The sequence below is a fragment of the Serinus canaria genome, chromosome 19 (genome assembly GCF_022539315.1).
Source record: "Serinus canaria isolate serCan28SL12 chromosome 19, serCan2020, whole genome shotgun sequence".
NCBI classification, from domain to species: domain Eukaryota; kingdom Metazoa; phylum Chordata; class Aves; order Passeriformes; family Fringillidae; genus Serinus; species Serinus canaria.
In genome coordinates, this window is record NC_066332.1 from 10508938 (window position 1) to 10532898 (window position 23961).

The 23961-nt window shown below is 60.2% G+C and overlaps 4 protein-coding genes across 6 annotated transcripts; 2 read left to right on the forward strand and 2 right to left on the reverse strand.

Annotated features, from left to right (window-relative positions):
* The first annotated feature begins 9111 nt into the window (after nt 1–9111).
* METTL27 (methyltransferase like 27) lies at nt 9112–11776 on the forward strand. Of its 3 annotated transcripts, none has more exons than XM_050981762.1 (6): nt 9112–9267; nt 9341–9469; nt 9544–9679; nt 9803–9895; nt 10370–10633; nt 11082–11776. In XM_050981762.1, the coding sequence occupies exons 1-5, from the start codon at nt 9160–9162 to the stop codon at nt 10606–10608; spliced, it is 705 nt and encodes a 234-aa protein (XP_050837719.1). In that variant the 5' UTR covers nt 9112–9159; the 3' UTR covers nt 10609–10633; nt 11082–11776. The 3 variants fall into 3 exon arrangements, with proteins under 3 accessions (XP_050837719.1, XP_050837717.1, XP_050837718.1); XM_050981761.1 differs by having other exon boundaries at nt 9113–9267; nt 11452–11776; XM_050981760.1 differs by having other exon boundaries at nt 10370–11776.
* A 334-nt stretch (nt 11777–12110) lies between these two features.
* LOC103820044 (claudin-4-like) lies at nt 12111–20512 on the reverse strand. The gene is made up of 3 exons (XM_009094650.4): nt 20443–20512; nt 19806–19981; nt 12111–12944 (listed from the first exon to the last, which is right to left on the reverse strand). The coding sequence occupies exons 1-3, from the start codon at nt 20510–20512 to the stop codon at nt 12291–12293; spliced, it is 900 nt and encodes a 299-aa protein (XP_009092898.3). The 3' UTR covers nt 12111–12290.
* LOC103820043 (claudin-4) lies at nt 14899–19240 on the reverse strand. The gene has a single exon (XM_018919277.3). The coding sequence runs from the start codon at nt 16368–16370 to the stop codon at nt 15741–15743; it is 630 nt and encodes a 209-aa protein (XP_018774822.1). The 5' UTR covers nt 16371–19240; the 3' UTR covers nt 14899–15740.
* A 2158-nt stretch (nt 20513–22670) lies between the features above and the next one.
* Nucleotides 22671–23961, forward strand: LOC103820042 (claudin-3). Its single transcript, XM_009094647.4, has one exon. The coding sequence runs from the start codon at nt 23286–23288 to the stop codon at nt 23928–23930; it is 645 nt and encodes a 214-aa protein (XP_009092895.1). The 5' UTR covers nt 22671–23285; the 3' UTR covers nt 23931–23961.

Genomic DNA, 23961 nt, shown 5'->3' on the forward strand with positions numbered 1-23961 from the left:
ACATGCCACCCTCAGCCTTGAAGCACCTGGAGACACAGCCCTGCCTTCAGCCTGGCTTGGCCTTCCCAGGGGATGTCTGGGCATGAGGAAACCACTGCTCCCACCAGTTCAAAATACCAGCTAACCCAGTGGCCATCACGTCTCCAGTGCTCACCTTGCTCCCACTGCCGTGTCCATTCCCCACCAGCAGCAGCCACACCCACTGAGGGCAACACGGACAGCCCCTGGGATAGCAAATCTCCTCAGGGACGGTGGTCCCAGGGGAGGAGCAGAGCAGCTGCTGGGCTGTGCTGCCCTGAGCTGCACATCCGGGGGGGTTCAGGCTCTCAGGACCAGCTCTGGGCCCTGCAGCCCCAGCCCAGCCCCAGCTCAGCCCCAGGCAGCAAAGATGCTGAGCAATGGCCAGCCTGGCACAGCCTGGGTCCTGTGGTGGGTCCTGCCTCCACAGGGCAGGACCCACCACACCAGCCTGGGAACAGGGCAGCAGGGGCTGCCAGTTTGGGATTATGGAGTGTAATCCTGTCTCATTATGAGACAGAAAACATAAAAAATCTCTGGGAAATGAGGGGTCCCTCCTCAGCCCAGACCCCGCTGGCAGCATTGGTGGGAGCTGCCCTTCTCTGCCAAGGTCAGGGCAGCTCCAGAGGACACCAGCAGCCCCAGACAGCCCCAGTCCCTCTCTCCAGGCAGTGCAGGAGCACAGCATCCCAGGATGTGCCTGTCAGGAGCAGGAATGCAGTCCATAAATCACTGGGACTGTGATGGGTGCTGGCTCCATGCCACAGCCGTGGCAGCCCCTCGTGCTCCCCTTGCCAAAGGGAACAAGCAGGGCAAGGGGTGTTGGCAGCGCTGCCACCACACGCAATCTGTCTGCAATGCTGCAGCCTGGATTTATATCAAAAAGGGCCAAAGGTTGGATGATTTATTTTTTTCATTTTTCCTTGCAGTACAGCAGGAAATAGCTGGGATAGTTACATACCTGGCGAGATGGCTGAGGAGCCAGGGGCCAAGAAACACAGAGGGTCTGGCATGGCCCAGAGCATCTGTGCTGCACACAGCCTGCAGCACCTGGGGCTGGGAGGTCTGCACACCTGACCCGGGAGTGGGAGGTCACAGCAAGGACCCCCACACCAGCCAAGGCTTCAGGAACTGGTGGAGAGTGACCAGCATGTCCTGGGTGGCTTAGAAACACAAAATCATGGATAGTTTGGGTTGGAAGAGACCTCAGAGCCCATCCAGGGACACCTTCCACTGTTCCAGGCTGCTCCAAGCCCTGTCCAGCCTGGCTTTGGGCACTGCCAGGGATCCAGGGGCAGCCACAGCTGCTCTGGGCACCCTGTGCCAGGGCCTACCCACCCTGCCAGGGAACAATTCCTTCCCAACATCCCATCCAGCCCTGCCCCCTGGCAGTGGGAGCCATTCCCTGTGTCCTGGCAAAGAAATCTTCTCTAGCACTGGTACTTTGTGCCATTTTGACCCCCAAATCCTTGTTCTAACCAGCAGAGCAGTTGTCATTCCCTTGCTGAGACTGATCAGACCAGTTTCCTCCTGGTCCTGATCCTGGTCCTGATCCTGGTCCTGGTCCTGGTCCTGATCCTGGTCCTGATCCTGGTCCTGGTCCTGGTCCTGGTCCTGATCCTGGTCCTGGTCCTGGTCCTGATCCTGATCCTGATTCTGATCCTGATCCTGGTCTTGATCCTGCTTTCCAGCCTCTGTGGGGCTCCTCCAGCCCCTGCTCTCCACCAGTGTCAGCCTGAGTTTCCTCTTAAGGCATCTCCCTTAATGAGGTGGGTTGTGGGGCTGTCTTTTTTAAAAATATCATTTCTTCAATAAGTCAGGCTCACTTTGAGTTGGTCCTTCAAGGCTTCTCACATGGCTGTGGATTCAAGGGTGTTGAAGATTGTGGGAATCACACCTGCACACACGTTATAACAGTCCCAGAAAAGTCTTGGTCCTGTGAAACAGCACCAAACCCCTTCCTGCAGTAAAGGGTCAGACACATGTCCTTCCCAGCTGCCTTTCCAAGTGCTGGAGGAGGAGGTTCCCTGTCTTGCCCTGCTCTGAGGGGGTAGGGGAGCAGTGCCCAAAGCTCCCCTGCACTTCACCCCCAACAGCAGAAACCCAGCAACCACACAGGGTGACACAGCCTCAAATACTTTCCCGGCTTATAGCAGTTTTCATGGACATCCTGAGCCAGAGCTGAGCCTTTGGCTGTGATAATCCCTGGGGTATTTTTCTTCCATGAACTCAAGCTGAACCCACCCTCTGAACACACGTGAGCTCCTAGTTTAATTGTTACTTGAGATAATCCACAGATGAGATTTCTTCAGATAGTGTTCAAAGTGCCATAAGACGAAAGTCCATCATCGGGCTTTTGGAAATGTGGGATTTACCCAGGCTGTCTGTGCCTCCAGCCCAGCCTAGGCTGAGTTCAGCCCGGTGAGAGGACTTCACCTGCACTCCCCACTCAATGTACAAAACGAAGGTGACCAAGCAGCCACTCCAGACCCAGCCATGGTCACACCTCCCCAGGACCACCAGAGGTCACCTTCCCTTCCCTTTGGACCCTGGGAAATGCATCAGCCACCCCCAGGAGGTCGTGCTGCCTCTGCTCACACACTCCTGTTACCCTGTCTCCAATGATTTAAAGTTGTTTCCGCTGTCTGAGCTCCTCCTCCTTGTTATTGAGGTAATTCCCAAGATTTCCATTTTTCTGGATTCTTGTCCTCTCCCTGAACTTACTCCCTTAACTCTGTTTCTGCAGGAGCAGGACCCTCCCTGACTCGCGCTCCCGAGAGCTCCAGCCCGCCGCCTTTGCTTCGACACTCTGCCTCCTCCTTTTCCAAGAGCCACTACACACTCTCCTCCAGCTGCACTGTCCCTTCAGAGAGACCCACCAGCAGCCTGCCTAGCCAGGTCATTTGGATCAACACAGGCTGGAGACCATTCAGAGGAGCAGCTCCAGCCACGAAACCCAAAGATGCAATCCTCCGGCTGAAATGCTCGGCACAGGGAGGGCAAGACTCAACAGCCAGAAGTGATTGGCTGGTATCATTTCCAAAACAAGCACAGATGCCATCAGGATCTAGGATGGATAAACTCAGGGGTGGGGAACAAGTTGGTATTTAAGGTCACTTCCAACCCAAACCTTTCTAGGATTCTAGGAACTCTTGGTCCATGGTCATCATCACCCGACCCACTGACACCTTCCCACTCCATTGCTCTCTCTCCATATCACTTGTGTAACTTCTCAGCTTGCTTTCCCTACATGTGTGCCATGGTCCAAGTCTGGTGATTTGGTTCCAGTTGGAATTAGCAAAGCTTAGCTCAGGTTCAGCTCAGCTCAAGAAAGTGATAATGATTTTACCTCTTTAGCTTCACTCCCACAGGGGCCCCCCCTCAAATCCTCATTTGGGTAGGATAGGCAGGGGATGAAGCAGCATAGGGATTCTCCATCTCTCCTGCCAATGGCAATCTGTTGGGCCCACATCAGAGCTGGGATTCAGGGATGTCCCTGAGAAAGGAAGGACTGGGCTCCAGGAAATACTGCAAGAGCCTGGGGATAAAACAAATAACAGCAATTGGGCACAGCGGCCCATCTCCTTCCTGAATATCTATAGAGTTGGGAGTTGGTGGAGGAAGTTACAAACTGCTTTTTAGGATTCAGATACCAAAACACCACCTCAGCCCTTGTGCAGACAGAGTTGAGGTGGCTTGACCTCACCAAAGATCCAGAGGTGCTTTAGGATCATCAGGATGAACCTCAACAGGTAAGGTCCAGACTGCCCTGGGATCACTGAGATCCCTTGGAGAGCAGCCAGCTTTCCCGAAAGCACTGAGTCATCTTTACAAGTCACAAGAAATCCTTTGTTTATTTATAGCTACTAATCCACTCATTAATTCCTGCTCCAGTAAAAGTTTGTACCTTATTACTGAGCTGGGCTTTACTGCAACTTCCACCTCTCGGATCTCACCCAGCCTGTCCCTCGTTCTTCCCAGGAGGTGGCAGTCATTTCCCAAGATGCAGGGACGAAAGAGGGGAGTCACGGGGAGGAATCTGGAGCGGGGCACAGGAGTGCTCTGTGTAGCCAGGCTGGTGATCAGGGGGATCTGGGGACATGGTTGGGTGGGCTTGCATCGAGCCAGGGGACTGTGGGGCAGCCACACTTGGAATGCTAGGAGTAGCAGGGATGTGACCAGTGAGTCACATTGTGTCCCAGGGTGGGAACAGGGAGCTCCTGGGGTGAACCTGAGGACACTGAGTCATGAGGGTGCTGTTCCACGAAGGACTCTGAGTCAGGAGGGTGCTGTTCCACGAAGGTGATGAGTTCCAGAGGTGCTGTCCCAGGAGGGATGATGAGTCACCAGCCTGAGGTGTGCCAAGGTGTCAGTGATGTCATGGCACTGCCTGTGGGAATGGGAACAGGGAGACAGCACCCGGGGAACTCACCTGGCTGCAGGAAGGGCTGTGAAGGACAAGAGATGGGTCCAGGAGGTGATAGGGTGTGAGAGAGAAACGAGGGACCTGTGGTGGGTGGAACCTGAGGTCCCTGGGTGTGTTGGATAGGGTCAGGGTGGGAAGTCCCCAGTCAGGGGAAAGGAGCAGGTGACAATGGAGACAAGAGGGAACAAGGGGGAAGGGGGACAAGGAGTGAGGTCCATGAGCTGGGGCTGTGGATGTGGTTTGTGGTGCTGCTCAGAGGTGAGGAAGAGGCTGAGCTCAGCTAAGAACTGCAGCCAGAGCACACACTGTGAATGAAGCCACTGGCATTTGGGATGGGGATAAGGAAAAATGGGAATGTCACCAGTGTGGGAGCACCATGCGCCTGTGAACGTGTGGAGCTGAGAGGCAGAGGGCGTGTAGAGCTCTGTGCACCAGGAGCACAAAGGGAGGGTAGAGTCCATACGCTGGGAGTTCAGGGAAAAGGAGCACCAAGGATTTGGGATGCAAGAGGGATGGGAGCACCACGCACGGGGGTGCAGGAGAGAGAGGAGCACCGCACATGGGGGCTGCAGGGAGGATGGGATGCAGGCGACACACGAGCAGAGGCTGGCACTGATGCAGGAGCACAGCAGCCAGGGAACGTTCTCAGCACAGCAGGGACGGCCCTCTGCTGCTAGCCCCAGGCACCGGCCATGGCCAGTGCCCTGCGGGGTGACAGCCACACTCAGGGAATAGCCGGGTCCCGGGTCTCGTGGGACGGGGACAGCTGGCCCGCTGGAGGGCCTTCCCAGCCCTTGAACAGGTTTCGTGAGCCGCACCACCGGCTCCGATCTCCGCCCGGCAGCGCGGATTCACAGCTCAGCCCCTCCTTGTCACCTGGCCCCGGAGCCGTGCGGGCCGTGGGACCAGGGCAGGAGGGTTGGTGACAGCAGGCCCGGGCACCGAGCATCATCAGTCCCAGCAACACCGAGATTGCAGACTCAGGAGTCGGGCAGGAGCCCAGCGACCCGGGCGAGCTCCTGTGTCTGAGAGGGGCTCAGGAGGCAAAATCCACGGTCCTTGAACACCAGGGGGGTGGGGATTAGGGGAGAAGTGGACAGATTCCAGTCACGTTTGGACGCTGGGAAAGGAAAATGCTCTTTCCTCCAAGGATCTAGTACAGAGCAATGCCACACAGGGTGTGTGAAACCCCACCAGCCACCCTGGCCCTGTCCTGCTGTCTGTCACCTCCTCGGCCATGGAAAGATTACAGAATCGTTAAGGCTGGAAAAGCCCTCTGAGATCATCGAGTCTAGCCATTCCCCCAGCACTGCCAGGGCCACCACTGACTCATGTCCCCAAGTGCCACATGCACAGGGCTGTTAAACCCCTCCAGGGATGGGGACTGCACCACTGCACTGGGCAGCTGTGCCAGGGCCTGACCACACTTTCTGTGAAGAAATCTTTCCTAATATCCAACCTGAACCTTCCTCCTCCCTCCGTCTCCCTGCGGGGGCTCTCCAGATCCTACCTGGCTGTCACCCCACAGGGTTTTCCTTCCCTGCTCTGCTCAATTCTGCACCCAGCAGAGCATTCCACCTCCACCTTGTGTGGCTCAAGTGCCCCACAGGATGGTTGTCCATGTTTTCCCAGCTCAGGAAATGCAGCAGAGAGCTCAGGGGGCCATGAAGGGCCCTTTCCCTGAGCTGGAAATGTCTTGGGATGCCCTGAAGGCATTCCCTGGTGCTGGTAGGCTCCTGCACCACCAAGAAACTGCAGTCAAGGACAGATGCCCAGAGACGCAGCTCATGACTGTGACAGCCTCCAGTGACAGTTACCATGACTGTCCCCAAAGTCCTCTGAGCCAGAAGCTGCCAAGTCCACAGTTGTCCCCCTCCAAGCATCTGTCCCCTTGCCACAGGGACATCCACACCACCCAGGGACTGTGTGGGCCACCCAAGAAGTCTCTGAGGCACAGAAGGCCGTGGGACTGAGCATCCTGTCACTCCAGCCTGATGAAGAAGCTTAGGGACAGTCCAACATCATTGGGATGTCCAGGGGGACAGCATCAGTTCCACCCCAGGGCCAAGGATGTGCCAGGGCTGCCCTGCACAGGCCATGGGCCATGCAAGCCCATCTGCCTAGGGTACCAATGCCACCACACACTTCACTTGGGGATCCAGGAAGGGTCAGAGGGGGGACCTGCAGACAGGTTTGGTGCCAGGTGACATTGCCCACCCTGGAGATGCCTGGCCCAAACCCAGCACAGACCTGGGCTTTCCCACCTCCTGTCCCAGCTCAGTGGCAGCTTTGAAGGTGAGAGACCCACCTAAGCTACACTTCCACCTCTGCAGCAGCTCCTTGGGGAGGGAGGGCAGGCGAGGCCCCAGCAGAGATCTGTAGGGTCAGGGGGGTTCACCCCCTCCCTTGGGGGAACATGTCCCCTCCCAGGTCCCTTTGAGGGGTGGTGGGGACACTCCATCAGGGCAGTTGAGCTGAGCTTCACTGTCTCAGCACCCCATCAGGCCACCGATAGACCCCTATTCCCAGGCAGAGGACAAGGACAGCACCCCTAGGAACTGCATCGTTGGAGAGGAACGTCCTGTGACCCAGTGGGAGCTAGCACCAGGCCACGTGTCAGGACAAAGTCCAGCCTCACACCGGCAATGGGACACTCCAGCCTGCCACTACCGGCTGCCATCTCTGTCCCCTGCCCTCAGCAGCGACAGCTCAGGCCATCCAACGCTGGCAGCAGGCCCTGTGCAGATCCCAGCTGGGCCATGCTGGGTCCCAGCCAGCCCAGAGCCATTGCGGGTGGCACGGGGCGCCGATGTTTGCACAGCTGTGCTGTGACAGAGCCAGCCAGCAGGGGGAAGGGGATGGAAAAAGCACCGGCAAATTCGGGTTCACTTCGTGGTGGGAACCATGACGAGACCGAGAGAGCCCTTTGATGGAGGCCACAGCCCTCCCAAGGACGCCAGGCATGAGGGACAGGATTGGGCCTACGCTGGTGGCAGCAGGGGGGACAAAATGCCCACAAACGGTGGCAGGAGCTGTCACAGGGCTGCAGCCCCAGCGGACGCCGCCCGGGAGCCATCCCTGTGCCCTCAGGTGGGTGGGACGATCGCTGCTGTCCCGGGCACAGCCCTGGCCGCCCCCAGCCCCACGCTGTCCTCTGCCGCTCTACAGAAATTCCCCGAGCGCGTCCCCGGGCGTTACTCCGGAGCCCGGCGGGGCGCGGGGTCTGTCCCGCGGGCGGAGGGCTCCCTCTCGAGGGTCCCGGCCAGCACTGACCGGCCGTGGGCTGAGCTGTCCCCGCGTGAGACACGGACACGTCTCCAGGGAGGTACAGAGGAGGTGACGAGGTCACCAGCGCAACCTCGGAGCGGCCACCGGCTCCGTCAGGGCACCGCATTTTCTTCCCGTTATTAATTAGCAGCTGAATCCGTCACTAACTAGCGGCTGGATCCGTCTGTTTAGCTGCTGGGAACAGCCGGAGGCGACGGGCATGGCTGCGGCTTGTACCGGAGCTTGTCCCTCGCCCTCACTGCCACACCAAAGGTTAACGGGGGACTCCCGCAGTGACCTCGCAGGGAGAGCCCTTGGAGAGATAGCGAAGCTGGATACGGAACCTCACCGACGTTGGGCACCTGGATCAGGCACTCCAGAGAATTGTGACCTGGAGGTGACATCCTGCCCCCCACCCCGCCCCGCCCCGTGCATCGCGCAGAGTCTCAGGGCTGTTCTTGCTCTGAGCCAAACCCGAACTTCACCCAGGTTATACACTCAGGGCACACCTCGAGCTGGAAGGATCCGGCAGCGATCATTAACCCCAGCTCCCTGCTCCGCGCAGGAACCACGAGGCAGCGCAGAACGACTACCCGGCCCGAGGGGCGGCACGGGCAGGTCAGGACAAGCAGGAGCTGCCCGGTAGTGGGTGGCCTCCTCCCCGTGGCAGTCCCGGGTTGTCACTGCCGCATACAGTGTGACCCGGCGGGCTCGGGTGGTGATCGCACTGGGTGACAGTCGGAGTGGAGGAAGGAGATGTGGGTGCAGGATGGAGATGTCAGCGCAGCATTGGGGCCGTGTGGGGCTGGGGCCAGGGGCCGGGCAGGAGGTGTCCTGTCCAGGACACTGTCCCGGCGCCTGGGACATGAGTGACGCAATGGGAACTGACCCCTACAGGTGACAGAGCAGCAGTGGACACTGCTGGGAGACAGTGGTAGCCCGGGGCCCCTGGTGCCACCCCCGCGGGGATTCGGTGTCACCCCCTAGGATATTTGAGGTCACCATCCCTGGACTTGGACAGCCCCCCAGGGCACCTGACGCCTCCCTGGGTCATTGATCACCACTCGAACGCTTGGTCAGGTCTCAGGACACTGGGTTCTTCCCTCCCCCGCTTCCCGGCGCATTTGGTCGCTCCCAACACCCCGAGGGGCAGCTCCGGCGGCCAATGGAGAGCTAGGCGTGGCCGGGGCGGGCGCCCCCAGCCAATTGGCCGGGGCGGGGTCGCGTGTTCTGTGGGGAGGTGCTGGGCGGAGTCATTGTGGAAACGCGCATTGGGGGCGTGTCCTGGGCGAGCAGAGAAGCCAATGAGGCATTGGGAGCGCGTCGCGAGCGGGAGGAGGAGCCAATGGGCTTTGGGGGCGTGTCGGGGCGGAGCCTCCGGATCAGTGAGGGCGGGGGCGGGGCCCGGCGCGGGTCAATTGGCCCGGACGGTACCGAGTGGTACTGGGATGCGGCTGCCGGCGGCGATCCGGGACCGCGTGGCCGCGGTGCACCGGGGCTCGGCGCTGCCCGAACGGCTGCGGCTCTACGACGGCTGGGCCGCCCGCTACGAGCAGGTAGTGGGGACACATAGGGAACGGGAGCGCCGGGGGCCGTGGGTGTCCCCGCTGACCGCCGTGTCCCCCGCAGGATGTGGCGGCTCTGGAGTACCGGGCACCGCATCTCGCCGCCGCCTCGCTCGCCTTCGCCTTCCCCGAGCCGCGTGCGGGGGCGCGGCTGCTCGACGTGGCCTGTGGCACCGGGCTCGTAGCGCGGGAGGTACCGGCGGGACGGGCCGGGGGTAACGGGACGGGACGGGGCGGGGCGGGGTGACGGTGCCTCTGTCCCGGCAGCTCCACCGGCGCGGGTTCCGCTGCCTGCACGGCGTGGACGGCAGCGCGGGGATGCTGGAGCAGGCACGGAGCACCGGGCTCTACCAGGAACTGCGGCTGTGCGTCCTGGGCAGGGAGCCGCTGCCCGCGCCCGCAGGTAACGGGAGGGGGCGGATCCCCGGGACCCCTCGGTGACACCCACGAGTCCCACGGGTGACGGGCCGGCACCAGGCGGGGGGAGCCCCGGAGGGGCCCCCGGTGACGCCCCGTGTCCTCGCAGAGCACTACGACGCCGTGACGGTGGTGGGGGCCCTGGGCGAGGGGCAGGTGCCGAACACGGTGCTGCCGGAGCTGCTGCGGGTCACCAAGCCGGGTAAGAGGGGGCGTTTCCCTCCCCGCCGGGATCCCCGGGGTGCTGGGATTGGACACTGAGCCCCGGTGGATGTGGGTCCCCCGCTGAACGCTGGACCCGTGGCACAGCTGAGACACGGCCTTTTCCCTGCTGCCAGGGACTGGCGAGGCACGGGGTCCCTGACTCTGCCCACTGCCAGGTCTGGGCAGCGGGATAAGGTAGGAGGTGGCAGTAAGGGTGCTGGTGTGTGACAGCCTGTGCTCAGCCTGTGGCCCCTCCCCTGCCCACTGGCCCCCTGTGCTGCCCATCTCTGCCTGCTATCCTGCCTATCCCCTGCCTACTGCCCTGTTTGTGCCCATTCCCCGCCCTGTCCATTCCTTGCCTGCTGGCTCCTGGCAGGCTCTCAGTGCCTCCCGGTGTCCCCACCCATTCTGGGGAATGCGGTCCCCAGAGAGGGACACCCTGTGTCAGTGTTACCTGTCTCCTGTCCCACAGGCGGTTTCCTGTGCCTGACAACGAGAAGCAACCCCTCAAACCTGCGGTACAAGGTGGAGCTGGAGGCAGCTCTGGGGCAGCTGGAACAGAGAGGAGCCTGGCAGAAGCTGCTGGCCCAGGAAGTGGAGTACTGGGAGAGGGCCACCACCGAGGAGGAGAGCACCCAGGGCACTGGCTACATCTCTGGGGTGGTCTACATCTACCAGAAGAGCCCTGTTCCCAACCTCGAGGAGGGCTGAGAGCTAGCATGGCTCTGGATGGGGGGTGAGCACTTGACCTATTATAAAACTGAGCCCAGCTGACCCCCTCTTGCAGCAGGGCAGCTGCTGGGGGTGACAGTATTCAGGGGGAATTTCCCCAAACCCTTCCTCGGTTCCTTCTCACTGAGGTCTGGGCTTGGGGCCCTTTTCTGCTCCTCAGCATGGGAAGGGTCTCCTGGATTCACCAGGGTCTCCTGGGTGCCACCTTTAGCCCTGACATTTAGGTATTGACCCAAACACCTCAACATTCACCGTGACATCTCACAGACCCACATGGCCTTTCCAAGGCATGTCCAATCTGGGGTGTCTTCTCCCCACCTCACCCATCTCATCAGTCATGTTCAAAATCTGGATCCTTCTTCATGTCCTACCCCCAGAGTCTTTAGCTGAGGACTGCTGAAGGTGGGTCCCCACCACTGTGTCCTGTGGCCTCCCATCCTCATCCTCCCTAGGGACTGAGCCAGCCCTGAGGTGCCAGAGCCTCCACATCCAGAGTCAAAGCAGCAGTGCCAAGGTGACTCCCAGCTGGAGAGGCTTTCCAAGTGCCACATCTGCCTTGCATCCCACAACAGCTGCTTGAATCTCATTTTCCCACAGCTTTGTAGTTAATGTTCAGGGAGGGGAAATGAGTTTGGAAGGGATTTGGGGAGCTGGCAACTGCTCCCCACCCAGGAGCCATCCAGCACAGCCTGCCTAGCCTGTTTCTCCAGCCCCTTGCTGGGCTGCCTTCACAATTCCTCCTCCACTGCTCCCTTGGGAAGGTTTTTACCCAAATCTCTTCCTGGAATATTTGGAGTTTTTTTCATTTTTCCCTTCCCTCAGACCTGTTCCTGCTTATCCTGTTCCCATGTTCCTGGAGAAGAGGTTGCATCCTTCCCCTCAGGAGCTGTTCCTCAGTGTGAGGAAGTGGCTGTGTCTGTCCCTGTTCCTCACCCAGGACATCCCACATCTTCCACACTTGCCCTCCTCATGGCTCTTGTCACCCTTCTGCTTTGTCCCCCATGTTTTGGGTCCCTGTGCCCATCAGTAGCTGTCCTGCTGCTCCCTCCCCATTTGTCTTCAACACTGTCCCCTGGGGCAGCTGGGAGTTGTGGCTGTTCCCAGCCCTGCACTTGCCTGTTCAATAAATCCCTGTCCCTGCTGACTATCTTCTGTGTGTTGTTCCCAGAGCAATGGGAATGTGCACCCTCCAGGATGGGTAGCCAGGAGCCTGAGAGGGGGGATTCAACCTTTCTCTGGTGTTCCCTCCCAGTCCATGGGGGCTCAGAGCACCTGGTGTCCCCCCCATGCTTCTCAGCATCCTCTCACTGCCTCTGTTTCCTGCTGCAAGGAATGCCAGGAGCTGGCTGACTGCTGCTGATCCCCATGGGAAGATGGGGATGTTCTAGGTGCTGGAACACAGCAGATGGCAGGGCACAGCACTCCCAGGATGCATTACCATCCTCCCCACACCGCGCTGTTCAAAACAAGCTCAGGCAGCCTTGGTGGCACCAGGATGTTTATAGTCCCTGCCCTGGGGAAGGGCACATGTGGGGACCATGCTGGGAGTCAGCCAGCGTGGGAATGGGCAGGAGAAGGCAGTGCAGGAGCAGCGTGTAGCATGGGGATGCAGGACAGGGACAGTGGTGCTCTGCCTTGGGCTGGCACCTGGGCACAGTAGCTCACACATAGTCCTTCATGGCATAGCCCATTGGGCCGCAGGTTTTCACTGCCCTGTACTTCTTGGGGTAGGGGTCTTGCTGGGACTGGGATCCTGAGCAGCACAGGACGCCCCCACCAAAGAGCTGCAGAGCACTAGAGGCCCAGCCGATGTAGAGGGCAGCCCCCAGCTCTCTCTTGAGGGCCTCAGGCACCATGGGGTTGTAGAAGTTGCTGACGATGCTGTTGGCAGACCAGGAGACAGGGATGAGCAGCATGATGCTTGCCATGATGAAGATGACACCAGCCACTGCAGAGATTCTGGTCTTGGTGCCATTGTCATCCACACAGCGGGTGCAGTCAGCTCCTGAGAGGGCGATGAAGAAGGCAAGGAAGGACACGAAGATGGAAGTGACCACCAGGGCACGAGCAGCTTGCAGGTCAGAAGTGAGCTCCAGCAGGGAGTCGTAAGCCTTGCACTGCATCTGCCCCGTGCTCTCATAGACACAGTTCATCCACAGCCCTTCCCAGAACACCTGGGCCACCACGATGTTGGAGCCGATGAAAGCCGTCACCTTCCACATGGGCAGGGCACAGGTGAGGATGGAGCCCAGCCAGCCCAGCGCAGCCATTGTCAGTCCTCCCGTCTGCATTGTCATCATCGCTATCAACAGCTCCTGCAGGGACAGGCACGGGTGTCACAGGCACAGCCCACAGCCAGGGACAGGATGGGCTTCATCTGGTATGTCCTGCTCCCCACGAGGATGGGAATGGCTGCAGGACAGCATGGGGACATGGGGACTTGAAGGGCACAGGGACATGAGTGGCATGGGGTGGTGCTGCAGGAGAGGATGGGTACACATGTGTCACCGATGACCCAGGCCGCAAGCAAGCCAAGGTGCAAGAGCCCCCGTATGTCACACTGGCCCCTACACTGTCCCACAGCGCAGCCTCTGCCATCACCCCTTCCCAGGCCATGACAAGTGTCAGGGCAGGCGTGGCTTTTGGGGAGCAGGATGGGGCGCTTAGTGGGCCCATGCCCCAGTGTTCCAGAGTGCAACCCCCCCACCTCATACTCATCCCATGTCCCGCCCTGGTGGCCATCCCCCAGTGCCCACCCCATGCCCCACTCCACCACTGGTGCTCAGCTTCCCTAGCCACAAGCCTCGTGCCAGAGGCACAGGGAAGGGCACAGGGCATGTCAGGGAAGGCAGCCCCCCACACTGCTCAGCGCTGCCTGCTCCCATTTTGGCTTTGCCCTCACAGCCATCCTACGGTGCCCTTTGGACCTGGGATCTGCTCTCCAATGGAAAAGGGACATGGGTCACAGCTCAGCTCTGCCCCAATCCCAGGTCTGGGGCTCAACACCTTCTGCGATACCATCCCAGAGAAGGCCAGGAGCAGCCCCAAGAGGGCAAACCATGGTGAGGGGCTATGGGGTCACCACAGGTGGTGTCCCTGGGAGACGGGTGCTTGGTACAGGGACACGTGCTGGGCACACTGGCATGGTGACACTCACCATGGTCACGTGTAACTGCTGTGGCCCTGGCTCAGCCCACATCCAGCTCAGCCGCTCATGGAGCAGAGTTCACCCATGGCTGCCTGTGCCGTGCTTGGCAGCTGGGACCAGCTGGGCTTTTATTGCCCCTGGCTCAGTGGGTATCAGTTGTGCCTGGCACACCCTGCAGCTCTTGCCAGAGATTTCACCATCATTTCCCCTGTCTCAGGTTTTGGTTTCTCCAGCCTCTCCTCTCCCGTTGTACCCCACTCCTTACCCAGCACCTTTTATCCCTCAGGAGGCTGATGGACACCCAGCACTGGAACTTGACACCCCCTTGGGCCATGAAACACCCTTTGGGCCAAAATCGCAGCTGCTCCTGCCGTGCTCCAGGCAGGCAGGGGCCAGGATTGTGGGCACCATCCCAGGCACCCTCCCCCAGCCAGCGGGACCTAGCCACACAAGACACCCAAAACAGGGTCTATGACCGCCTGCAGGGGGACAACTGGTGCCTCCACGGATTCCCAGGGATGCTCGACAGAGCCTTGTGCTCACATTCCCACCTGTGGGAATGTGGCACACTAGCACCACAGGGTTACAGGCATATTTCCACCATTCCCGTGCCCAGTGAAGGGTCTGAGGAGCTGGGAGCTTTCCAGCCCTCAGATCCAGATGAGACACCCAGAGCTAGGCGGAGTCACCCCCGTCCCCACAAACACCGAGGTGGGAAGGAAAGATGTTCCCAAGCCAGAGGAGCGCTTGCCGTGCCGGAAGCGAGATAGGCAAAGCACCCGGCGCTGCCCACGCAGGGCGCTCCCAGCCGGGGCTGTGGGGTGGCACCGGGGCCAGCGCGCCCCGACCCGCCCCGGCCGGCGCCCGCCACCTTCTTCCTGCTCGGGTGGGGAGATCGCGGCGGGTCAGGCGTGGGACAGCCCTGACACCCTCGGGGCGGCCCGGAAGGGGAACGGCGAGGGACGCCAGGACTGGAACAGGCGGCCGGGATCTCAAGAGACTCCGAAGAACAGATTTGGGTGATCTCTCAGGAGGACGGGAGCCCAGGGCACAGGAGCACGGGGCTGTCCCACCACCGAGGCGGGTGTTGGAGAGCGTAAAGAACACGAGGCACAACGGGGTCTGAGCAGCTGCCGTTTAATGCGGGAAGGCTGAACACGGGGAAGGACGGCAGCACAGCCAGGGGTACCGTGAGACTGCACTCCCGGCCCTGGGCGCCCCACTCTGGGGCGATGGATGGGGTCGGGTCCGGGAGTCGCCTCCCACCACGCGGGGGCACAGCCCCGCTCCCTCCCGCCTCCCCGACCGGTTTTCCCAGCCCGACCGCTGCCTTCCCACTCCCAGGATAATGATGCCCCCGCCCTGGGGAGCTGCCACGAGAAATCACATTCTGTACAGCCGCTCCGAGCCCCGAAAGTAGGTCAAAGTCAAAATTTAGAGAACAGGCAGGTGACAGCCCCTGTCACCCTTCAAGACCCTTACGGGGTTTGCTCTACGTCCCTGAGACCACGTAGAACATGTTCGCGGTCCCTATCAGCACCGACACCGCCACCCACCCCGAGGGACACACACGTCCCGGGGAGCTTCACGCGGGGAAAGAGAGCCCTGTGCCACCCGTGGGACGGACTCCTGGGAGCTGTGTCACCACATGGCACACCCCGATACCGGGAGCCAGGAAATGCTCGAGGAGATCAGGTGATGTCTCGGAGAAGATGCCTTAGCTGGATGCTCCGGGGGCAGCAGAGCCCCCACCGCGGACAGCCAGGACAGGATCTCCTTGTCCCCTGTCTCAACCGAGATTAGAGAACCGGCTTCAACCCCGGTGGAACAAAGGCGGCTCTGTCTGCCTTCCCTCGCACCTCCTCGGCTCCCGGCCAGTCTCAGCCCGGCCGGGGAGGTTGCGTGTCCCGGGAGGTCCCCGCACCCTGGAGCGGCCGGGGGCTCCAGGCAGGCGCGGCGGCTCCTACACGTAGTTGCTGGCTGGCAACGAGCGAGCAGCCGTGAACTTGGCAGAGTAGGGCTTCTCTCCGCGGGGGGGGCAGGTGCAGCACAGGATCCCCCCCCCAAGCAGCAGGAGCGCCGAGGCCGCCCAGCCCACGTAGAGGGATGAGCCCAGGTCCCGCTTCTGCGAGTCAGAGACCAGCGGGTTGTAGAAGTCCTGGATGATGCTGTTGGCTGACCACGAGATGGGGATGAGGATGAGGATACCGGCAATGATGAAGATGATGCCAGAGAGGATCATGACCTTGGCTTTGGCGGTGTCATCCTCCACACAATTGGTGCATTTGCCGCCAGCGACGGCCAGCAGGGTGCCCAGGATGGCCAGGATGATGGCCACCACCACCATGGCACGGGCAGCTTGCAGGTCCTGCGGCAGGGCCAGCAGCGAGTCATATACCTTGCACTGCATCTGCCCTGTGCTCTGCACCACACAGCTCATCCACAGCCCTTCCCAGATGATCTGCGCCACCACGATGTTGTTCCCAACGAAGGCCGTCTCCCGCCACATGGGCAATGCACAGCAGAGGATGGAGGCCAACCAGCCGATGACGGAGAGCGCGATGCCCAGCACCTGCATCCCCATGGAGGCCATCGCTGGCCGCCTGCTCCCTGCCCGCCTCCCGCCGCGCAGTGCCGGCAGCCGGGACCATGGCAGGCATTATATGCCTTTGCCGAGGGAGGAGCGTCGCCCCAGCCGCCGGCCTGCCGCCGGCACCGGACGGAGGGGAAGAACCAGTTTCCCAGGATTCTTCCACTTGTATTTCTCCCTCCAGCGATGACACTTAATATCCCGGTTGCTCTCACAGAGGAGGACGCAGGGGACTGGGACCAGGCCACCCAGGTGCAGGAGTGCATCCCATTGCTGTGAGCAGGCAGGACATGCCCAGGGCAGCATTGGGGCTCAGTCTGGGATGCTAAAGGGGAAGAGCCAGTGTCCAGGCACCAGGATATCTCTGCCATGCCGGCCAGAACCCTCTGCTCCATCACTTGGATGGGGCTCCTTCATTCCTTCATGCCTCAACTTCCCTCCAGCTCATAGTGACTGCTTCAGCATCAGCCCAGCCTCTGGCCCCCCATGGCCCCATGCTGGGGGAGGAGCACATTCTTCCCTCTGGCTGCTGGGCTCCGTGCCCGGCAGGACACAAGCAGCTCTTGTTTGCTCCTTGGCATCCGTACCAGCACTTCCAGCCCTCCATTAGGCCTCGGGCAGGAGGTGCCACCACCCAGACCCACAAACTGGTTGGAGTGGCTGCCATTTCCCCACAAAGGAGAGACGGCACTGCCTGGGGCAACAGGGGGGCAGACCCCAAACCCAGCTCACCTGTGCTCCAGTGCAAAGCCAGAGTTCACACAGCCACCCTCAGCCCCAGCTCTGCCCGTGTCCCAATGCCTGTGTGGTGGGGCTCGGTGGGTTGGGACTGTGAGGGGTAGATGTGGCCTCAAGCTGTCCCAGAGCTATAACCACTGATCCCACTGATCATACCCAGAGCCATATCCACTGATCCTAGTGCTGATGCCAATACCAATGCCAACACTGATGCCATGCTAATGCTAACCTGCCCTCTTTTTAATCCATGACTCCCACACAGGCTCCCTCCCTACTCCCTCCAAACCCCTGCACAGGCACAGCATGACACCAGACAGACAGCACAGAGAGACAGACGGACATTGCACTGTTTCATCACCCTAGCTTAATCATGGGCTCCTGGAAAAGATAAGAGGCACTGAGATAATCTTAGTTTTCCTGAGCACCTGGTTACCATCACAATCCAACAACTTGTTCTTATTGCTTGGTGTGACGGACTCTGGAGCTGCCAGTGCTCATGCCAGGATGTCCCTAGGCTCATGTCCCAGTGTGGTGGGACAAGCCTGGTGGCCCATGCACTTCAGTGCCAGGAGGATGCCTGGGGACACCCATGTCTCACAGCAGACCCCAGCCTAAGGAGATGGTCATGCTCCTGCCTGCCTGACTTGTGCCAGAGGAACACCCGCATTGCTCACATACCAGTGTGTCTACCCTGAAGCCAGAACCTTGTGGTCAAGGGCTGCCTTTAATCTACAAGGCTCCCGGTGCACACCCGCTGGGGCCAGACTCTGCCTGAGGCTTTCACCTCCCAGCCAGCTGCTGTAACCACCACAGTATTTGGGGTTGGAGAGAGGCACACGCCCACATGTCTGTGGCTCACAGCGGCCGTGTCCCCACAGGCACGTGGGGACATGTCTCTGGGCTGGGGACAAATGGCAAGGTGGGGACAGGAACTCCCCCGCACACAGAGCATCAAAGCTTGAGCTGCTCATACTCCCCCTTGGAGGCAGAGCAGGCGCCAGCACAGCCTCTGACAGCCAATTACTGTAATTCATGCTGGAACGTGACATATATTCCACCTGGCAGCTGCCGCGCAGGGGCAGCCCCTGTGCCCTTCCCCACATTTCCAAGTGACACATCCACCCAGACAGCCAGCAGGACCAACAGACACCGGCTTAGCATGGAGGAGCAGCAGCTGACCCCAGAGCCCTTGGAACCTGAGGATGGTGGTGCAGCACAGGTGGGACCATCAGGACATGACATCCAGGACAACCACTCCACAGTCACCAGCCCCACACAGACACCAGCCCCACAGCCCAGTCCCAATGCTCATTCCCAGTGCATCCTGTAGGACCCCAGTCCCAGATTTCCCCCAGTGTCACCTGCAAGAAGCCATGGCAGAGGTGCATGTCCTGGTGGGACCACAGCCCATTTGCTCAGCAGGAAGCTCCTCCACCCCAAAACAGGCTGCTCAACACACTCAACCCATCCTGAGCCTTGACCACCCAGCACTTGTCCCAGCACCCAGACAGATGTGGATGCCCTGCCCCAAATGCAGTGGGATTGGAAGGACATGCAGGAGCCTGGGTTCCCATCCCTGTTACACTGCACTAAGAGGGTTTGTGAGGGCAGAGTTCCCATTCTGGCTGATCCATCAGGAAACACCTTCTGACATATTTCCTGGGTTCACCAGCATGGGGACACACTGCAGCCCCTCGTCTGGGCAGTGAGGCCATTCCCAGGCAGGAAAGTGACATTAAACACAGTGTCACCACAATGCCAGGCACTGCTGGGTGCACAGCAGAGGCTGTGTCACCCTGGCTTTGCTCAGGGTTGAGGACACTCCGCAGGGAGTGGGCTTTGGATATGAATCTCCTGCCAAAAAGGTCTTGTGGACATCCCAACCCAGGACTTGGGTGTCAGTCCCACCTCACATACCCCACACCACTGAGCCAAGATCCCCTCATTCCCCAAGACCCACACATGGACCCACCAACCTGGCTACCTCAAGGTCCCAAAGAGGTGGGTGAGACTTGCCAGCAAATAATGATCCACCGGAATCTCTGGCTTCACATCTGCCAAGCAAGGCACGACCAACAACCCTCCCACGCAGCCTGTGAGGAGCAGGGCAACTTCTCCCCGCTGGAGCCTGAGGATTAGTTACCGACAGCCCAGAGACTGAATGTTCCCAAAAAACATCCTTTCCCAAGATAAATCCCTCCGACCAACTCAAAAATGCACAGTCAGGTCGTTTATCGCTAGGGGAAAGCAAAGTCTTATCGGGAGGGGAGAAACGCGCCGGGACCTGTGGGGTCCCTGCAGGGAGAGAAGGGACCTTCGGCCTGAAGTCACTCTGAAAGTCAAAACTGTCCAGTTTCTATCCAACAAGTGGCTCCCAACCGGGAAAACACCCCTAAGCGCTGCCAAGGTGGTTGGCGAAGATGATGGATCAGGAAGGGGGTCACGGGCAGTGCAATGGGGGTGTCCCCACCAGCGATGCTCGGAGGAAGGGGGATGCCACGGCAAAGCCTTAGGGAAGACGATCAGATCTGTCGGGGTGGGGATGCCCCAGGCATGGTCCAGCATCCCGCAGCGAACCACCAGCCCCCTGACACATCCCGCTGGTCCATGTCCCCCGCCGCCCCCAGCCCCCGTGTGCCGCAGCCACCTCCCCGCCCCGCCGGCAGACAGAGCTGCCATTGATGCTCGGAGCTGCCTCACCTGCTCCCGCCGCGCCGAAGGGGCTCCAACAATGGGCTGCCTGTGTGCCCTGGCCGGGGCAGAGCCAGCAGCCCCGCGCCTGAAATATAAGCAGCCGAGGCGGCATTTACCGCCCCGGCCCCGCTCCCTCGAGGGGAAAAGCGCCGGTATTCCCGACCGCAGCGGCGGGGAACACCCTAGCCCCGCCGCACACGTGAGTGGGACGCGGCCCCTCGGCGCCCGGGGCGGTTTCTGCCGTCACTCCTGCGCACCCCCGGGGTGCTGCCGGGTGCCGATCGCATGGATGGGGAATGCTGCAGTGGGTGTCCCCCCTGTCAGTGCAGGCGTTCTTCCTTTGGGGCCACCAAACTGGTGATGCTCCCGTGACCTTTGGGTCTGACATTTGTCCGTGGTCTCTGCATCACAGTGGAGCAAACTTGACCCCGTGTCGCCATAGAGTTCTTGCAGCCACCACACTTTGTCCCCATCCCGAGAGACTTGGATACTCCTCATCCCTCCCCAGCTGTGCTGAAGTGCACAGGGACTGCACGGGGAAGGAGATGCAGGAATTGGGACGGGGGGGGGGCTCTCAGGAATCCCCCAGGGACTCTGGTCCTGCTCAGCTCCTCAGTAAACACCAGTGAGCTGGTTTGCTCACCACAAGAATGTGTCCTGCCGGGGGTGACCAGCACCCCGAAACCCCGGTGATTTGCCCCTTCCTCCGTCATGAGTCAGGCGGCAGCAGCTGCCCCAGGCCGGCATGACACTGGGCACAGCCTGTACTTTGGGCAATTTGGGATGACAAAGTGGGGACGCCATGTGTGGGGCTCTGATTGCAGGGTCGGGGGCTATGGTGTTTCACTGCCCTGTCCCACCCCAGCTCTGCCCCAGTAGCCCCTATCTCATACACCTGCCTCAAGTATCCCGCTCTTCCCCTGCCCCGTAGCCCTACCTAGAATATCTTCCCTGTCCCATATCCCTATCCAGAGGTATCCCTCTCTCCTACCTCCCACTCCTACGTGGGTTATCTCCCCTGCCCTATGCCCTGCTATTGAGTATTCCCATTGTTCCACAGACCTGGGGGTATAGCCCTGCCCCTAAGCCTTTGCCCCACAGCCCTGTCTGGGGTGCCCAACTCCCTTGTACCCCAGCCCTGTCTGGGGTATAACCCTGCCCCAAAGTCCTGCTTGGGGCACTCCCCACACCCTACAGCCCTGCCTGGGGTCCCCTCTTGGCCCAGGGGAACCCCTACCCACAGCCCCGCAGCCTCATGTGCACTGGGGGAGGGTGTGTATGTGTGCAGCTGTACCGCCTGCTCACCTCCGCTTCTGTGTCAGTGTCCGTATGCGTGAGTCTGAGTCTGCCTGCGAGTCTGTGTGTGTGTGTTTGTCTTTCTGAATCTGTGTCTGTGAGTCTGTGTGTTGTCTGTGAATCTGCCAGTGAGTCTCTGTTACCTGTCAATCAGTATGTCCATGTGTCTATCTCCATGTTTTTGTGTGTCCAAGTCTGTCACTGTGTGTCCGTGTGTCTACGTGTCCATGTGTTTCTGCGTGCAGCTGCATGCCGGGGTGCTGCTGCCAGCAGAGGGTGTGTGTGTGGGTAGGCGTGTGTGTATCTGCACCTGTCTGTGTGATTATGGTGTCTGTGTGTTTGTGTGTGCCTGTACCTGTCTGTGTGTTTGCGTCTCTGTGTGTGTGTGTGTCTGTACCTGTGTGTCTGTGTGTATTCACCTGCACGCTTGTGCACTCTGGCACCCTGGGGCTACGGGCACTCCCCTGCCTGCACACGTGTGGGCCCTCAGCAGCCCTGCTCACCGCTGGTAGCCAGGTGGGCCCAGCCCTGTGACAGCACTGGACTGTGGACACCCAGCCCGAGGTGCCCCCGAAGGCCTGGACCCCCAGTGTCCCCAGCAACAAAGGCACAGAACCCTGGGGGCTGCTTGCACAGTCTGGGTCAGCCCTGGGTACCCCCGGCTGGCTTTGAGTGTTTTGGTGTCCTCGGGGGTCAGCAGGAGCAGGGGGGGTGGGGGGGTGGGGGGGTGGAGCGTGATCACAGTACAGTGGGGTGGCAGAAACTCACCCAGCCAAGTACAGGATATTTTTGGGATGCCGTGGGTTGGCACAGGCTGGATATGGGGATATTGGTGTGTCACAGTGTGGTGGAAGTCAGACCTGGGGTGCTGCAGGGGACTGGAGGTCAAGCTGGGTGGATATGGGGTGCTGGGGTGATATGGGGTGACAACAGCTGATCCAGATATATATTGGCTATCAGGGTGCTGTGGGGTGACCCCGCTGGCTATGGGGGTTCAGGGTGCTGCAGGGCAATAGAAGGTGACCCACCAGATACTGGGTATCAGAGCACTGTGTGGCATCCAAATACAACCCCTCTGGCTCTGGGGTGTTGGGATACTCTGGGGGCATCCAACTCCAACCCCTCTGGCTGTGGGATGTCAGGGTACAGCCAGGCAGTTGCAGGGCTCCCCCCCATCCCAACTGCACGGTGCCAGCTGCCAACATCCCACCGCGCTCTTGAGTAGTTAATAAGTTGTAGAGTAGATTTTTGGAGCAGGCAGGGAACAAGGTAGGAGCAAGCCTGTGTCCAGCAACCACATTCCTGGGGGAGGGGGACTGGAAGCACTAGCCCAGCATGCAGGACTGGGGGGGGGAAACAAGCACCCCACAGCCATGGGGCTGTTGCTGCCAGGTCTGAAGGGATTGCTCATGCCTTAGGATATTTTTCCCTTTGTTGGGTGCCAGCTCAGGTTATCAGGGTGATGCTGCTGGGAAGGCTACGTGCATTATCTGCTTCCTTCAAGGTCAGAAGACTTGTGCAGGATGAGTAAAGATATTTATCAGTCAGTCAGAAGATCTCTGACTGTGCTCCCGGCTCAGCAGGGTGGGAACAGGAGGGGCCAGGCTAGAGGGGTTCCTGCTGGGCCAGGAGCACTCGCAGGTCCCCTGGAATGGTGACACAAACCTCACAGCATGGCAGAGGGGTTGCACTTTGCACAGTGATGCAAAGGTGCCCAACGCTCACCAAACCCCAGTAAAACGTGAGCACTGACAACACTACAGAAATCAACAAACCCTGACCTGCCACATTTCCTCCATGGGGGAAAGGTGAACCCTTGGGATTTCCAGGTTCACATAAGGGGTTTGGTGGGAATGAGCATGGTGTAGTGCTTCCCGATACCCATGGGCCGAAACCAGGCGACGGCTGTGGCAGGTGGCGTTTCTCCTCCTCCCGCCCTTCTCTGGTTACCCGGCGCCATCTCTGCAAACAAAGGGGAGGGTGTGGGACACAGGTGACGGTGACGGAGGAGCAGAGAGGAGCGTCCAGCAGCCAGCACTGAAACCCCACCCCGGGGCCAGCCCATATAAATAGCACTGCGCACAGGTGTAAGCCGATCCCCCAGCTGCGAGCGGCGCGGGTGGTGGCGACGGTCTCGGTCCGTGGGTTCTTCTCCACCATCGCCTGGAGCGCGTCACTGAACCATCCACCATGTCAATGGGGCTGGAGATCGGCGGCGTGGCCTTGTCCGTGCTGGGTTGGTTGTGCAGCATCATCTGCTGCGCCTTGCCCATGTGGAAGGTGTCGGCCTTCATCGGCAACAACATTGTGACGGCCCAGATCCTCTGGGAAGGGCTGTGGATGAACTGCGTGGTGCAGAGCACAGGGCAGATGCAGTGCAAGGTCTACGACTCCATGCTGGCACTCCCTCAAGACCTGCAAGCTGCCCGAGCCCTGCTGGTGGTGGCCATCATCTTGGCCGTCCTGGGCTTAATGGTGGCCATCGTGGGCGCCCAGTGCACCCGCTGCGTGGAGGACGAGAGCACCAAAGCCAAGATCACCATCGTCTCTGGCGTCATCTTCCTCCTCTCTGGTGTCATGACCCTCATCCCTGTCTGCTGGTCGGCCAACACTATCATCCGGGATTTCTACAACCCACTGGTGATCGAAGCACAGAAGCGGGAGCTGGGCACCTCACTCTACGTGGGCTGGGCGGCCTCCGCACTCCTGCTGCTGGGGGGGGGGCTGCTCTGCTGCTCCTGCCCCCCCAAAGACGACAGGTACCCCACAGGCAAGGTGGCCTACTCTGCCCCACGCTCTGCTGTCACCAGCTACGACAAGAGGAACTATGTCTGAGCCCCCCACGGTCCCCTGGCACCCCTCGATA

Excerpts from the sequence above, each read along its gene's own strand:
- METTL27 (XM_050981760.1), top strand. The coding sequence starts at position 9,160 with ATGCGGCTGCCGGCGGCGATCCGGGACCGCGTGGCCGCGGTGCACCGG. Across the intron at positions 9,268-9,340 it reads GGGCCGCCCGCTACGAGCAG|GATGTGGCGGCTCTGGAGTA; the intron begins GTAGTGGGGACA and ends TGTCCCCCGCAG. Across the intron at positions 9,896-10,369 it reads GCTGCGGGTCACCAAGCCGG|GCGGTTTCCTGTGCCTGACA; the intron begins GTAAGAGGGGGC and ends CCTGTCCCACAG.
- LOC103820043 (XM_018919277.3), bottom strand. The coding sequence starts at position 16,370 with ATGGCCTCCATGGGGATGCAGGTGCTGGGCATCGCGCTCTCCGTCATC.
- LOC103820044 (XM_009094650.4), bottom strand. The coding sequence starts at position 20,512 with ATGACGGAGGAAGGGGCAAATCACCGGGGTTTCGGGGTGCTGGTCACC. Across the intron at positions 19,982-20,442 it reads CGGCAGGACACATTCTTGTG|GGTGTTCCCCGCCGCTGCGG; the intron begins GTGAGCAAACCA and ends CGGCGGGGCTAG. Across the intron at positions 12,945-19,805 it reads CTTCGGCGCGGCGGGAGCAG|GAGCTGTTGATAGCGATGAT; the intron begins GTGAGGCAGCTC and ends CTGTCCCTGCAG.
- LOC103820042 (XM_009094647.4), top strand. The coding sequence starts at position 23,286 with ATGTCAATGGGGCTGGAGATCGGCGGCGTGGCCTTGTCCGTGCTGGGT.